This window comes from Dama dama, chromosome 4, assembly GCF_033118175.1.
Source record: "Dama dama isolate Ldn47 chromosome 4, ASM3311817v1, whole genome shotgun sequence".
Classification (NCBI taxonomy): Eukaryota; Metazoa; Chordata; class Mammalia; order Artiodactyla; family Cervidae; genus Dama; species Dama dama.
The window spans coordinates 51,172,470-51,185,513 of NC_083684.1; the positions used below are offsets into that span (position 1 = coordinate 51,172,470).

The 13,044-nt window shown below is 54.5% G+C and overlaps 4 protein-coding genes across 7 annotated transcripts; 2 read left to right on the forward strand and 2 right to left on the reverse strand.

Annotated features, from left to right (window-relative positions):
- Positions 1–343: 343 nt before the first annotated feature.
- Positions 344–2,913, reverse strand: IGFLR1 (IGF like family receptor 1). Of its 2 annotated transcripts, none has more exons than XM_061139053.1 (5): positions 2,777–2,913; positions 2,127–2,349; positions 1,499–1,683; positions 797–1,181; positions 344–717 (listed from the first exon to the last, which is right to left on the reverse strand). In XM_061139053.1, exons 2-5 carry the CDS (start codon positions 2,281–2,283, stop codon positions 392–394), a joined length of 1,053 nt encoding a protein of 350 aa, XP_060995036.1. In that variant the 5' UTR covers positions 2,284–2,349; positions 2,777–2,913; the 3' UTR covers positions 344–391. The 2 variants fall into 2 exon arrangements, with proteins under 2 accessions (XP_060995036.1, XP_060995035.1); XM_061139052.1 differs by having other exon boundaries at positions 797–1,184.
- Positions 2,914–3,065: 152 nt separating this feature from the next.
- On the reverse strand, positions 3,066–5,356 carry U2AF1L4 (U2 small nuclear RNA auxiliary factor 1 like 4). Of its 2 annotated transcripts, XM_061139054.1 has the most exons (9): positions 5,211–5,356; positions 4,979–5,066; positions 4,788–4,838; positions 4,514–4,580; positions 4,382–4,431; positions 4,209–4,307; positions 3,902–4,035; positions 3,685–3,780; positions 3,066–3,334 (listed from the first exon to the last, which is right to left on the reverse strand). In XM_061139054.1, the coding sequence occupies exons 1-9, from the start codon at positions 5,252–5,254 to the stop codon at positions 3,250–3,252; spliced, it is 714 nt and encodes a 237-aa protein (XP_060995037.1). In that variant the 5' UTR covers positions 5,255–5,356; the 3' UTR covers positions 3,066–3,249. The 2 variants fall into 2 exon arrangements, with proteins under 2 accessions (XP_060995037.1, XP_060995038.1); XM_061139055.1 differs by lacking the exon at positions 4,788–4,838 and having other exon boundaries at positions 5,211–5,354.
- A 54-nt stretch (positions 5,357–5,410) lies between these two features.
- On the forward strand, positions 5,411–6,806 carry PSENEN (presenilin enhancer, gamma-secretase subunit). Of its 2 annotated transcripts, none has more exons than XM_061139058.1 (4): positions 5,411–5,541; positions 5,713–5,827; positions 6,244–6,348; positions 6,535–6,806. In XM_061139058.1, exons 2-4 carry the CDS (start codon positions 5,767–5,769, stop codon positions 6,672–6,674), a joined length of 306 nt encoding a protein of 101 aa, XP_060995041.1. In that variant the 5' UTR covers positions 5,411–5,541; positions 5,713–5,766; the 3' UTR covers positions 6,675–6,806. The 2 variants fall into 2 exon arrangements, with proteins under 2 accessions (XP_060995041.1, XP_060995040.1); XM_061139057.1 differs by having other exon boundaries at positions 5,414–5,541; positions 5,675–5,827.
- Positions 6,807–8,059: 1,253 nt separating this feature from the next.
- Positions 8,060–12,989, forward strand: LIN37 (lin-37 DREAM MuvB core complex component). Its single transcript, XM_061139059.1, has 9 exons — positions 8,060–8,298; positions 10,856–10,931; positions 11,116–11,163; positions 11,480–11,509; positions 11,590–11,675; positions 11,763–11,929; positions 12,469–12,609; positions 12,697–12,770; positions 12,858–12,989. The coding sequence occupies exons 1-9, from the start codon at positions 8,265–8,267 to the stop codon at positions 12,937–12,939; spliced, it is 738 nt and encodes a 245-aa protein (XP_060995042.1). The 5' UTR covers positions 8,060–8,264; the 3' UTR covers positions 12,940–12,989.
- Positions 12,990–13,044: the final 55 nt, after the last annotated feature.

Consider the following 13,044-nt stretch of genomic DNA (forward strand, 5'->3'; position numbering starts at 1 on the left):
TCCCTGTAGATGAACTCTCCCAGGGGGAGCAGGGCCTTTTCTCAGAGGGGACCCTGGTTGCCCAGAGGTAACCCACAGCTGGTCTTGTATGTGAGGTGGGATTGGCCCATTCCATGGGGGTGGGATTAGAAGGGGAATCAGAGAATGTCTGTTGGGTTTTGGCCCAATTAAGGCTTTGGGGGTGGGGAGCGGCATGCAAGATCCTAGTTTCCTGACGGGAAGTCAAACCCAGGCCCCTTGTAGTGGAAATGCAGAGTTGGAACTACTGTGCTGCCATGAATTAGGAATTCCTAATTCATACTGTTTTAAGAGGGCTCTTAATGAGGCCTGGAGACAGCAGCACTTACTTCAATAGAAACTTTATTGAATACTAGGCCAGGCAAGTCCCTGATCAGCCAAGTTTGGACAGCACCTGCAGTGCATCTGCCCTCCCTATCTGGGCCAGGTGTGTGCCAAGCTGGCCCAGAGAGGCAGAGGGCTCCCTCGCCACCACCATCTCGATCAGAGCCCTCAGGGGTGAGCGACTGGGCCGCAGTGAGTAGGCGAAAGTGGACCAGGTAGCAGGCAGTCCGTATCTTGCAGCCAGGTGTCGAGTGGTGCCACAGGCCATCCTCCCACCTGGCCCAGGCTCAGGATCCAGCAGCAGGATCAGCTCCTCCAGCACCTCCAGCTCATCCAGGAGGCGAGACAGGGGCTGTGACTCCAGGCTTGGCATCTCTGGGAGACAGAGTGAGGGGTGAGGGGGGGGAAGTGCAAGCTTCCAGTCCTCCCCATCCTTGGTGTATCCTCAACTAACCCCTGCCTAAGAGTGGAGGCAGAGAGACCTCCTTCCATGAGTCCCTTGCCTCTGAAGTCTCCAGAGAGGCTGGAGAGGAGGGGTGCAAGAAGCGGGTGTGGGTGTCAAGGTCGGTGCAAACCAAGCTAGGATACGGGTGTTGGACTGCTTTCCCTTGGTCGAGGCGACGGTGATGCCTTTGCAGGGCAAGCAGGATTATGACTGAGATCACGAGCAGAACCAGCACTAGGAACAGGGCAAAACTCAAACTCGGCCAGGCTTGCTGAGGGGCTTTGTGCTCAGAAGTCCACAAAACACTGGGAACCGCTGGTGAGCTGGGCTCCTGGGAGCTAAGGACGCTCGATTTTCCAGGTGTCAGTGGGCAGGGCTCCTTGTTAGGGACAGGCTTCTGGAAAACAAGGGGTTGGAATAAAGTGCGAGGCATGCTCTACTTCTGAATCCTCAGCACAAACCTCTCATCCTTACATTCTTCAATGGGTCCACATCCCCGCCTGATCCAGCCCCCGCCTCCCACAATCCGCGACTCCTGTAACCCAGGCAAGTTATCTCTGGATACCAGGGCCCCATCCCTACTCTCTTCAGTTAAGCTACTCCCCTTCCCTTAATAAGGCCCCACCCATCCGATCCAAGTCACGCCTCCAGTTCTCACCCGGCTCCCTGAAGCTGCACCCCTGACCAGGCCCTCTAAAACCTAACCAGTACCTCTCGGCAGGGCCGCCCGGTTCCGCCGCGGCTCCCCGAGGGAATGGGTGCCGTTGCTCCGCTGCCACAAAGGCTACATAGCTCCGCGCTGTTGCGATTGCACTGTCCAGGAGGACACTCTTTGAAGGGGTGCATTACGTGATTGCCAGCATCATCCAGCCCGCAGTTTTCCGAAAACTCTAGGTCTGGGGTGAGAGAGTCTCACGTGCTGTTGTCAAGCCGGCCTTCTTTGCGCTAGCTACGCCCTTTCATCTTTGTCCTATCCTAGTAGGCCCCGCCCCTTATACGGTACTCATCCAACCTATCAGCGGCCGTGTCCACTTTTATCCCCGCCCCACACTATCTCAGGCAGCCTCCCAACCCTCTCTACCCAGGCCCCGCCCTTTAAATTGTCCTGCCCACTTCTTCCTCACTGTTCGGTTCCCGCCTAATGGGTCACACATCTTCACCTTGACCCTCTTAACCCACACAGCTCCCTTCTTCTCAGGCTTAGCCCCCATCCTCACACCACCCCTACCCCGAAGCAAGCCTCACAGGCCTTAGCACACAGACCTTGCCCCTCCCCTCCGCCCCCATCACCCTTTAACTCCGCCCGAACATATGCAAACGCCCAGTCCCGGCTCCTCACCCGGGCAGGGGGGCGGCCCGAAGCGCTGCAGGCAGCTGCCGCAGCACCGGTTGTCAGGGTTCCAGTACTCGAGGCGGCCGCAGTGCTGAGAGGCCTCCCAAGGCGCCGCCTGGGCCAGGAGCAGCACAGCAGTCGGGAGGAGGCGTAGGGGCCCCATCCGGGTAGAGCCTGCAATCTGGGGGCCCCTGACCACACGACTTCCTGCCACAGCGCTTCTGCCGCACTTGCCAGGAAACCGGGGCAGAAGAAGGAAGCAGTGGATGTGGAGGCATAGGATCCTCAGTCCCCTTCAGAAGCCAAGAATCCATCCCCCAGCCCCTAGTCCAACTCCTGGCTGGTCATCAGAGAGGCCATAAGGCCCTGAGATGGCTAGAGCGAGGACTCTAGAGCCAGACTGCGTGGATTTATATCCTATCTCTGCCATCTTCCTGCCCTCTTTTCCCATCTGTAAAATGGGATAATAGTAACCTGTCTCAGAGGGTTAACTGTGGAGAAGTAAAACTATGACTGAAAGTAAAGCATTCAGAACAGCATCTGGCATAAAATAACCTTAAGTATTATGTACTACCTACTTCAATCGCGGGGTAGTGGGCATGGAGGACCCAGTTCTCACCCACTAGACACTCCCACCCAATGCCCAGCAACCTTACCTTAACTCCTAACCACAATCTCCTCCAGATTAGGAGTCCTCCAACCTGCTGCAACCAAGCATCTCCCTCGAGTCATCAGCCAGATGTGAAGTTTCCAGCACAAAGGCAGCCCCACCTATCCAGTCCCACTTGGGGATTTCTGGGACCCCGGGTGTTCTGCTTTTGCACCTGTTGTTGGAAGTTCCTTGGCTGAGGTTGTGGCCAGAGCCCAGCCCCGCTTCCCCTTTTCACCAGATGCGGGGGTGGAAGGAAATCAGCCTACAGCCAGGCTCAAGCTAACAACAAGCTCTAAACCCTCAGTACAGAATTTTATTAGGGGAGGGGCAATAGAAGTTCCCTGTGTTGAAGGTGTTACATCATGGAGACACGGAGTCTGGAGAAGATGTCACTGGGAAGTTAAGGGAGCTTTCAGGAGATGTCCTGGCCAGGAACATCTATGCCTGCCAAGGCTGGAGGGCAAGGGGGTCAGGGTCTCAGAAACGGCCATGCCGGTGGTCTGGGGACCGTCGTCGATTTCTTTCTCGGGGACGGTGGCCAGTATGGGACCTTGGGGGTGACCTGGGGACATAGAGAGGAGGGTTAGAGCCATAGGGGAATAGTGTGCACATCTACCAGTTCAGCCTCCCTGCTCTGGGATAAATCATGGCAACTGATGAAGTAAACAGTTACTGGGGGTGGCCTCAGGATAGGTGCACAGGGGCTAATCTCAGGACTGGAGATCAGGATGGACTTGGGTTTGGGGTTCAGGCTGATTTAGGGGTATAGACTTAGACGCTGACCTTCAGATGGGGCTGAGGGCTAGTCTTAGGGCACAAAAGGCTTGAGACACTTATTGGGGCATAGGATCTCATCTCAGGGTTCGGGGGGCTTGGGGTATGAGAAGTCTTGGCAGGCTGGTCCTGAAATACCTGCGCCTGGGTCCCCGCCCGTAGAGTTGCCGCCGGAGGTCGCGGGAAATGGGTCGCAGGTGCATGAAGTTGCAGAAACCACCGCGGGTACACTCCCTGGGTAAAGGATAAATACATGGCTGAATGGATGGATGAGGCCACTGTCACTGACAGCCCCCTCAACACACAACAGAAGCCTAGGACTCCAGGTGCCCATCCCACTGCTGTACTACCATACCCCATCTCATACTGCCGACAGCACGACTCCCGGAAATCGGTGACGGGAGACAGCTCGGCATGCACAGCTTGCCCGTTGAACCAGCGGTTATTGAGCTCAACCACTGCCCGCTCTGCATCTTCCTCGCGCCGAAACTGAGGAAAAGTCAGTCAGGGTGAGCAATCAAACTCAGAAATCTTCAGGGGATAAGCTAGCAGCTCAAGGGCTGCACTGCGTTTAGTGATGGACCTCAAGCTGTGAGGCTTCAGTGGTGACCTTTAGGCACTGAAATGCCTTCACTTCTGGGCTCTGGGGGGACAGCAGGCACCTTGACATAAACATTGCCCACGAGGTGATCCCCCAGGTTGTCGCACACATTCATCTCTTCAATCTCCCCGTACTTCTCCTGCAGTTCGGTGAACACTTCCTGCGGAAGATCAGGAGGAAATCAGCTGAGCTCCCGGCCCACGGGAAACTCAACCCACCCCCGCCAACCCTCACCTCGAAGAAGTTATCGTAGTGTTCTTGCACCTCCACGTCGCTCACGTGACCTGGAGAAGGGGGCAGGGTGGAATCAGGGGACGGCCTGCTGGGGGCTGTCCGCCCTGCCCCCAACACCGGCCGCTTACTCACAGTGCGATCCGTCTGCGGTTTGGGCGGTGTTCTGTGGATTCCGATACAGGTTGAGCAGCACTATGGTCTGAACAGAATTTAAAAGGGGCAGGGCCTGAGCTCAGACGGCGGGGTTATATGCGAAAGGGTGGGGTATGAAGGTTGAGGGTGAGACCTTGCAACAGAGAGAAAAGCAGAAACACCTTGTGTGCCTCAGCAACGCTTGCCCCTCTGAGAACCAGAAGAGGGGGTATCTAGCTGTGAGGGATAGCCCACGGGTGTGGTCTGTACGTACGGGGGCGTGGCCAAGTTCCTGGGAGAGGAGCCTGAAGGTTGGGGGACGAACCTGTAGAGGTCCGACAAGAAAAAAACCGGGCGATAGGGTGGGCCCTAGAAATCCGGAAAAGGCGGGACCTCGTGATGATGGACAACAGAAGGGGAATGGCTGGGACGCGTTAACCCCCCAGGCTCCGCGCCGGGTCTCACCTGGCTGAAAGTCGGCTTGTTGTGAAGCCGGGAGCACCGGTCCCCGTGCCGGCAGGCCCCGATCTTAAAGTAAAAAGAGCAGTTAACCCTGGAAGAGGTGCAAAGACAGAGGTGAACCGAGGGCCAGGGAGCTGGACACCCCAGAAACACCTACCCACGCCGCCCAGCCACCAGGTTACCAAGTGCCCCGTCCCCGGCCTCCCGAGGAGCCACTCCCTGCACCCATTCTCACTTGTCCTTCTCAGTCCCGAATATCGACGCTAAATATTCAGCCATTTTTACCCAAACCCTCCAGCTCTGTCTGCTATTACGTCATTTCCGTTGCTTCAAAGCCCTGGGAAGAGTAGTTCGCTGCCTCCGCTCAGAAACTCGCTAGTGCGCTTGCGTGATGGAGGCTCTCTCCGCACGGGCTCACCCAGTGGAGTTGCCTGAAGGCGCATGCGCCCGGCGTTGCCTCACTGAAAAAGACTACAATCTCCAGAGATACTTGCGGCATCTCGCGCAAAAGTCCGTGGTTGAAAGTGGCAAAGGGGCCCAGACCGGAGGAAGTTAGGACTCCACTGGTGAGTCGAGGGTCGTTTCCGCACCCAAATAAACATAAAGAGCGTCTCAACCCAGTCAGCTTGCTGGTGGGGGCAGGGGTGCCCTTCTTCCAGAAATTCCACCCTTCAGTTTCTCTCCGTTTTGTCGTAATAGGGGCGTGGTTGTTTGTGATCCTTGCATCTGTCACTTAGGGTCAGGACTTGGGTCTTGCCCCAGACCCTCGGAAGACCGGCCCTAGCGCAACTATGAACTTGGAGCGGGTGTCCAACGAGGAGAAGTTGAACCTCTGCCGGAAGTACTACCTGGGTAAGGGCCGGTATCCTGGGGTAGCCGAAGCAAGGGGGCGGGACTAGAGCGCCTGATGGAAGAGGGTCTGGGGGCCCGGGTTCTTGGGTCCAGAGGATGAAGTGGCTGGGGACGCCGATTCTTCGGTCCCAAGAGAGGAAGGGCCTGAGTCTTGCTGAAAGAGCAGACTGGGGCCTCAATTACAGGATCCCAAAGGAAAAGTGTTCCGGGAGCTGGACTCTTGGTTCTGACAAAGAGGTGGTTGAGGACTCGGATTCTTGACTCCCAGGGAGGAGCCAGGATTTCTGAGTCCCTGATAGCAGAGATATCCATTTCACTTAGGTTGTGGGAGAGGATCTTCCTACTGGACCTTTCAACAGGTGGGTATTGGGTGGATCCTCATTTCTTCATGTCCCAGTCTCTTTTCTTCTCTTCAGGTGGGTTTGCCTTCCTGCCTTTTCTCTGGTTGGTCAACATTTTCTGGTTCTTTCGAGAGGCCTTCATTGTCCCGGCATACACGGAGCAGAGCCAAATCAAAGGCTGTGAGTCCAGGGCACAGAGGAAGGGAGGCTATCAGGTGTAAGGAGGGGGACTCCAAAAGCCTTGGTGGGAGGGGATGACGTAGGTTAAAGAATCCTGGAACTTTGTGGAAGAGAAGAGAGGGCCGCTCTCAGGGAGACCACAGAGCAGGTTGAGGCCAACCTTTCCCTTCCTCTTCCCTCTTACAGATGTCTGGCGCTCAGCTGTGGGCTTCTTCTTGTGGGTGATTGTACTCTCCACCTGGATCACTATCTTCCAGATCTACCGGCCACGTTGGGGCGCCCTTGGGGACTACCTCTCCTTCACCATACCCCTGGGTACCCCCTGACAGCTTCTTCTGTACAGGCATGAGAACCAGGATGGGCTCCTCTACTCCAAGCCCACTCTCAAGCCCTCAAGACTTGTTCCTGTCTCCTATGTTCTCTGCTGACATCTCCCAATAAAGGACCCTAATTCTCAATATTGACTTCCTGGGATCTTTTGGAGGTTGAAGGATAAGATGATTTGCCGGGGGGGGGGGGGGGGGGTTGGTGGTGGTGGTGGTGGTGTTTGCCCGCCATGCACACACCTTGTGAAATTTTATTTTCCCAACTAGAGATTGAACCCAGGCCCTCTGGGCCCTTGGCAGTGAAAGCACGGAGTCCCAACCACTGGACTGCCAGGGAATTCCCTAAAATAATTATTAATATTCAGAACATTTATTGGTTGCTTACTTTGTATTAGGCTTAGTGCTTCAAACATGATGTACATTAGTTTACTGTATACTACTCATAACTCTCAAAAATCGGAAACGTCTTGCTTGGGAACCCTCTTTTACAGATTTGGAACCAGAAAAGGAGTAGTACTTCCATGAGTAGGGGCTGTTATCCTGTACTGGTAGTATGTGAATTTGAAAATACTAACTTTTCCACTGGGCTTCATTCATTATTTTCATCAGAAGTATGGATCACAATACTACCCCCTAGAATTTATCTTGGCCACGGCACATGTGGTAAATGGAAGTTCCCCATTTTCTGAAGGAGACTGTCTGTAGCAATAAACAAGTATTCAACTGCTTTATTAGAGAAGGCTTCCTTGACTATCCTGTTTAAAGTTTCAGTTCCCCTCCTGGGTACTCCCCACGTCTCTTTCAGGCTATATTCTTTTTCCTATTACATTTCATTTAAAACGTTCTACTTGTTTATTGTTTATCTTCCATTCTCTATAAGCTCATTAGGGCAAGGATTTTTATCGTTTTGTTCACTGCGGTGTCCCCAGTACCTAGAGAGAAGTACCTTGCACGCTAATATTCGCTAAGTGAATGAGGCTAAACTTGAAAAGAGATTAACAGGGAGCTAGCTGGCACCTAGCGAGTGCTCAGTAAAGAGGGAGCCCCGCCTAACCCCAGATTTGTTTTCCTCTTAGGGATAAAGAGACTTCCACAGTTAAATAACTCCTGTTCAATAGCTAAACTGGTGTTACTCAAAGCTTCTAACTCTCCAAGTTCTCAGCAGCAGCCTCGCGATGCTCTGATCCTTCGTTTCCCACCGTGCGTTACTTCCACCGAGTCTCGGAAGTTAGAACCACGTCCCAGGAAGGGCCCCGGAATGTCGTTGGTTTGTTTCCGGAAACCAGGCTCTAGGAAGGTGGGACTGAGAGCTGGGAGCCGACAAAGGCAGCTATTAATTGGCCACGATATGGGATTGACGGTTGCACTGACTAATGGGAACAAGGAATTGCCGAGCGGGCCCGCCCACAGAAGGAACAGGAGGAGGTGGCGGCATCCGCGTCCGTCGCGGCCGGACACTACTCCGGGCGGCGGACTGGCTACACATGAAGCTTACCTTTGACCTCTCCCCGTCTGCCTCCGGCCTTGACTTGTGACTTTAGGCTCTTTTGGGCTCCTCTGGCCCAGCTAGCCAGATCCCAGACCCCAACCATGTTCCCGGTGAAGGTGAAAGTGGAGAAATCAGGTGAGGATCCCGAGGTTGGGGCCAGGTAAGGGAGCACCGGACTGATCAGGGTAAGGGAGCCCCATTAGACAGGATTATCGCGATAAGGTGGACTACGTGACTTCTCCCTGCAGTCCATGTGACTACCGCTGTCAGGCATCGATCGAGCGATTCCGGCCACCTTGATACCCTCCCGATCTGTGTTCAGGATAGCTTGGAGGCTGAATGGTGGTGGCCTGGCAATGTGATGCGGTCAGACCTGGGGAACCCGAACCGTGCGACTCTAAGAAGGACTCTTCTTGGCTCTGCCTCCATTTTCCCCTTTCCAGCAGTGGTCTTGAGTCAAGCATTATGCTGATCACCTGAAGTACAGGAAAGCTTTTAATCTTTTCAGTCACTGTATCACAATAATCCTAGGGGATTAATAATTCCTACTTCCTAGGAAGTAGGAAATATAGATGGGGAAACTGAAGCTGAGAGAGAGGAAGTCATTCTGGGTTTGGGCCAAGCTGATGGGAACCCAGGGCTAGCATGTTAAGGGTGGTGGGAGAGACCTGGAATCCAGACCAAGTGAAATGACATGAGATAGTAAATGCTATAAGTGGTCAAAAAGAAAAAGAAAAAAAAAAAGGAGAAGGTAAAGAGATCAGGAGTGAGGCAAGGTGAGGGAGAGAGTGATAAGTGAGGGAACAGCAAATCTGACAAAGGAAATAGCTTTGAAATGGCAGAGAAGTGAAAGATTTCTCTGGCATGTTCAAGGGCCAGCAGGGAGGCCAGAGTGGCTGGAGCAGATCAAGTGAAGTGAGGTAGAAAGGTGAAGAGACAAGGACAAAGAGGGGAAGGAGGGGGGCAGATCTTGTAGGCCCAGGTTATGACTTTGGCTTTTGCTCCAAGGGCAGTGGGGAGCCAAGGGAGGGTTTTGAACCACAGAGGAAGTTTTTACAAGATGCCCCTTCCAACTGCCAAAAAATGCCCCAAAAATCGTGGGTGGAAGAGTGAAGGGGGCCTGACCACAAATGAGGGTGTTGAGGAAGGAGTAGGCAGGGTCATGGAAGCCTGTGAACACCAGGCTGACCACTAGGACTCTGCCTCAGAGGGCACTGCAGAGTTCTGGAGGGATCTAGGCAGGGAAGGATCGGGGTCAGGTTTGGCTTTAGGAAGATTCCCCTGGCCACCTTGTGGAGGGTGAATCAGAAGGGGAGACCGAGGCTGGGGGCCCAGGGGGAGGAAGGGACACGACAGACAGACCAGGGAGGGGGCAGAGGGGAGAGCCCCTCAGGAGACAAGTAGACAGGTTATGGGGTGGGAGGGGAAGGGAGAGCAGTGACCATGTTGAGACCGAGAAAAGGACTGGGTGACAGTGGGGATATCCCTGACATGGCGGTCCAGGAAAAAAGGATACATTTAGAGAGACACAGGCCAGTGTGGGACCCAGTCCGTGGAAGGAGCCTGGGGAATGTCCAGGGGGAAGTGTCTGGGAGTCCATGGGATCCCAAGATCTGAGGTTCAGGAGAGAAGCAGGGACTGGGGAAAGACATTGGGCATGATCCATACCTTGGCTCCTACCCAAGGCTCTTTGCTAGAGAATCTCAGCTGCTCCCAGCCCCGCATCCCCACCCTGTCTCCTCTGAGTAATGTCTCCTGGCCTCTTCAGGAAGTCTCAGCGCTGGCTAGTCATGTCCCCAAGCGTCCTTCCGGGCTCTGAGCACTGGGTCGGAGCTCCTATTAGTTGGAAGAGAAGAATGAACACCTCACAAGAAATGTGAGGAGATTTATAACATTATCACCTCCATAAGTTCTGTGATGAAAAGAGGCAAACACATAGCTTCTTAGGGCAAGGCTGGGCCTGTGGCGTGCAGGAAGGTGGGCCAAGATCTCATTTCCTGAGGGGAAAAAAGCCCAAAATGGGTATTTTAGGTGAAATCTCCCAACTATTCAAATGTAGTCATCTCATTCAGATTTAACACAGATTTGAATTAACCTCATTACCTCAGCCAAACAAAGTGCATCTTGGGGTTGGATTCTGCACCCGCTTTGAGCCCCTGCCTTATAATGTTCACTGTGGAGCCAAATGACCTGGTGTACATCTTCAGCCTTTCAATTTTCTAGCTGTGTAACTTTGGGCAAGTAGCCTATCCTCTCTGTGCCTCAGTTTCATCATCTCTGAAATGAAGATAAAAATCGTATCCACCTGCCAGGGTTGTTGTAAAAACTCAATGGGTTGATATACGTGATGTACCTGGAACAACGCTTGGCACATAATAGGCTTCATATACAGCATAGGTTTATTTAAACCTCAAAACATTCCTAGCAATAGATATCATTTGGAGACCCATTTTCAAGATGAGGAAGCAGGCTCAGTGAGGTAAGGTGATTCACCTTAGATCACACATGAGCATGTGGGTCAGCCCTGGAAGCCAGAGCTCTTACTCTTTAGTAGGCTCTGCCCACTATACCCTCCCAGCACGCCTGGCCCCGCCAAACGATTGGATATGCATGCCCTTCCCTGGTCCAGCGACTGCCCACCTGGCTTGGGCCTGGGAAGTGACTCCTGCTTGGTACCCTCCCTCTTCCCCAGAGTTGGAGATGGCCAAGGCCCGGAACCAACTGGATGCTGTTCTGCAGTGTCTGCTAGAGAAGAGTCATATGGACAGGTTGGGATCTGACCCAGGACAGGGTCACGGGAAGTTGGGGGCCCTGGCGGGTGGGACCCTCTGGCTGTGGGTGGGACCCCAGAGACTGACTTAGGAAGGAAGGGGCCCAATGGATGAGACCACTGGGTACTTTCCCACTCTGGGCCCTGGTAACCCTGAGCATGCAGTTCTCTTCTGCTACCAGGGAGCGTCTGGATGAGGAACCTGGGAAGACCTCCTCAGACACCCACAAGTAAGTTTTATTGATGGGATCTGTGTCTGAGGGTTTGTGGTAGATAACTTCTTTCCTCATCTGAGCCCTGACCCCCCTGCCCCGTGCTTTTTCCATCAGAGTCTTAACCATTCTTCATATACAAAAGCCCTGGAGCAGCAGAAGCTTAGGTCCCCTGATGATGGCACATCAGCCTGCAAGGGGTGGGACCCAAGGCCTCAGGGTTTGGTGGGATCTCTATGAGCTCAATCACAGTACCCCCAGGGTGCTCTTTGAGGGGTTGTGAGCAGCCATTCGTTCAAGGGCAAGCCTGCTGACACCCTGTCTCTCCCCACAGGGATTGCTCCATCACGGCCACTGGCAAACGGTAAGGTGGCAGGGGCTCCACCAGAGGATGAGAGGTCCCTAGTCCCCACCCCAGTCCTGATGTACTCCCTCCCCACATAGGCCATCTGCCCGATTCCCCCACCAGCGGCGGAAAAAGAGGAGGGAGATGGATGAGGGGCTGGCCGAGGGAGGGCCACAGCGATCCAGTGAGTAGGCGGTGGCCCTCGAGGGAGGGCAGTGATTGGGGGGGCTAGGCAAGGATGTTCATACCCTTCCCACTTGCCCCGCCCTAGACACCTATGTGATCAAGCTGTTTGACCGGAGTGTGGACTTGGCTCAGTTCAGTGAGAACACACCACTGTACCCCATCTGCCGAGCCTGGATGCGCAACAGCCCCACAGTGCGCGAGCGTGAACGCTCACCCAGCTCGCCACTGCCCCCCCTACCTGAGGATGAGGAGGTGAGATGGGTAGTGGGTTCCCACCCAGCAGCCAGGGAGTACAGTGGGTAGGCAGTCACAAGGTACCCTCCCCGGCAGACAAGCACACCAGTGATTCCTGAGTCTGGTGAGGCACACAGATAGGAACCCTTAGGCCAGGGCAAAGGTTGGAGTGCCCTACAGCAGACAGACATGGCTTTCTGGTCTGAGAGGCAGAGAAGACAGGGTCCCCGGGTAAATAGATGTACTCTCCAAGATCAGAAGTCACCAAGAGCTGAGGGACTGGGCAGGGGTCCTTAGGGCAACCAGGTATAGCCACCTGGTCTAGGGGAGCAGATGGCAACCCCTTGGGCTAGGAATGGAGGTCTCCATAAATGGAGGTCTCTATGCTGGGCAGGAGTGACCAGGGGTCCCTGGCTTGGACAGGGGTCCTTGGAGCAGACACATGACTCCTAAGTACAAGTCCCTGGAGAAACCTTCATGTCTTTTGTTGCTGGGGAAGGTGTGAAATGTGTGCCCCTGACTCTCCTGGGCCTGGTGTGGGGTCCTTGTATCCCCAGGGTTCCGAGGTCACCAACAGCAAGAGTCGTGACGTGTATAAGCTGCCTCCACCCACAGCTCCCGGGCCACCTGGAGACGCCTGCAGATCCCGAATTCCATCCCCACTGCAGCCTGAGACCCAGGGTACCCCTGATGATGAGGTGAGTATGCTGGGCTGGCTCAGGGCCATGGGGCAGGTGTTGTTGGTTGTGAGCGTGGTCACCCAGCCTGGCCTCTCTGTCATACAGCCCTCTGAGCCTGAGCCCTCACCCTCCACACTCATCTACCGTAACATGCAGCGCTGGAAACGCATCCGCCAGAGGTGAGCATCCCCCCGCCAGCTTGTTCTCCACGGCCTCTGCTCCAACTGCTGAGTCCTCCCTCTGCCTTCCCCCCACCCCCACTGCAGGTGGAAGGAGGCATCTCATCGGAACCAGCTTCGTTACTCAGAGAGCATGAAGATCCTACGGGAGATGTACGAGCGACAGTGATGTTCCCCTGTCCCCACCCCCATCCCAATAAACATTCCCCTCCTCCACAATGGTCTCCATTTGCTACAGCCTATCCTTCCTGGATCAGACATAAAGCAGTTGGCA

Bases quoted from the DNA above. Each gene is read 5' to 3' on its own strand.
- IGFLR1 (XM_061139052.1), bottom strand. From the start codon at position 2,283: ATGGGGCCCCTACGCCTCCTCCCGACTGCTGTGCTGCTCCTGGCCCAG. The intron at 1,684-2,126 runs GTGAGGAGCCGG...CTCTCACCCCAG, and splicing joins CGGGCCGCCCCCCTGCCCGG to ACCTAGAGTTTTCGGAAAAC. The intron at 718-796 runs GTTAGTTGAGGA...TCTGTCTCCCAG, and splicing joins GCCTCCACTCTTAGGCAGGG to AGATGCCAAGCCTGGAGTCA.
- U2AF1L4 (XM_061139054.1), bottom strand. From the start codon at position 5,254: ATGGCTGAATATTTAGCGTCGATATTCGGGACTGAGAAGGACAA. The intron at 4,581-4,787 runs GTACGTACAGAC...AATTCTGTTCAG, and splicing joins AGGAACTTGGCCACGCCCCC to ACCATAGTGCTGCTCAACCT. The intron at 4,036-4,208 runs GTGCCTGCTGTC...ACTTTTCCTCAG, and splicing joins TGGGCAATGTTTATGTCAAG to TTTCGGCGCGAGGAAGATGC.
- PSENEN (XM_061139058.1), top strand. From the start codon at position 5,767: ATGAACTTGGAGCGGGTGTCCAACGAGGAGAAGTTGAACCTCTGCCGG. The intron at 5,828-6,243 runs GTAAGGGCCGGT...TCTTCTCTTCAG, and splicing joins CTGCCGGAAGTACTACCTGG to GTGGGTTTGCCTTCCTGCCT. The intron at 6,349-6,534 runs GTGAGTCCAGGG...TCCCTCTTACAG, and splicing joins GCAGAGCCAAATCAAAGGCT to ATGTCTGGCGCTCAGCTGTG.
- LIN37 (XM_061139059.1), top strand. From the start codon at position 8,265: ATGTTCCCGGTGAAGGTGAAAGTGGAGAAATCAG. The intron at 11,676-11,762 runs GTGAGTAGGCGG...GCCCCGCCCTAG, and splicing joins GGGAGGGCCACAGCGATCCA to ACACCTATGTGATCAAGCTG. The intron at 12,610-12,696 runs GTGAGTATGCTG...TCTGTCATACAG, and splicing joins AGGGTACCCCTGATGATGAG to CCCTCTGAGCCTGAGCCCTC.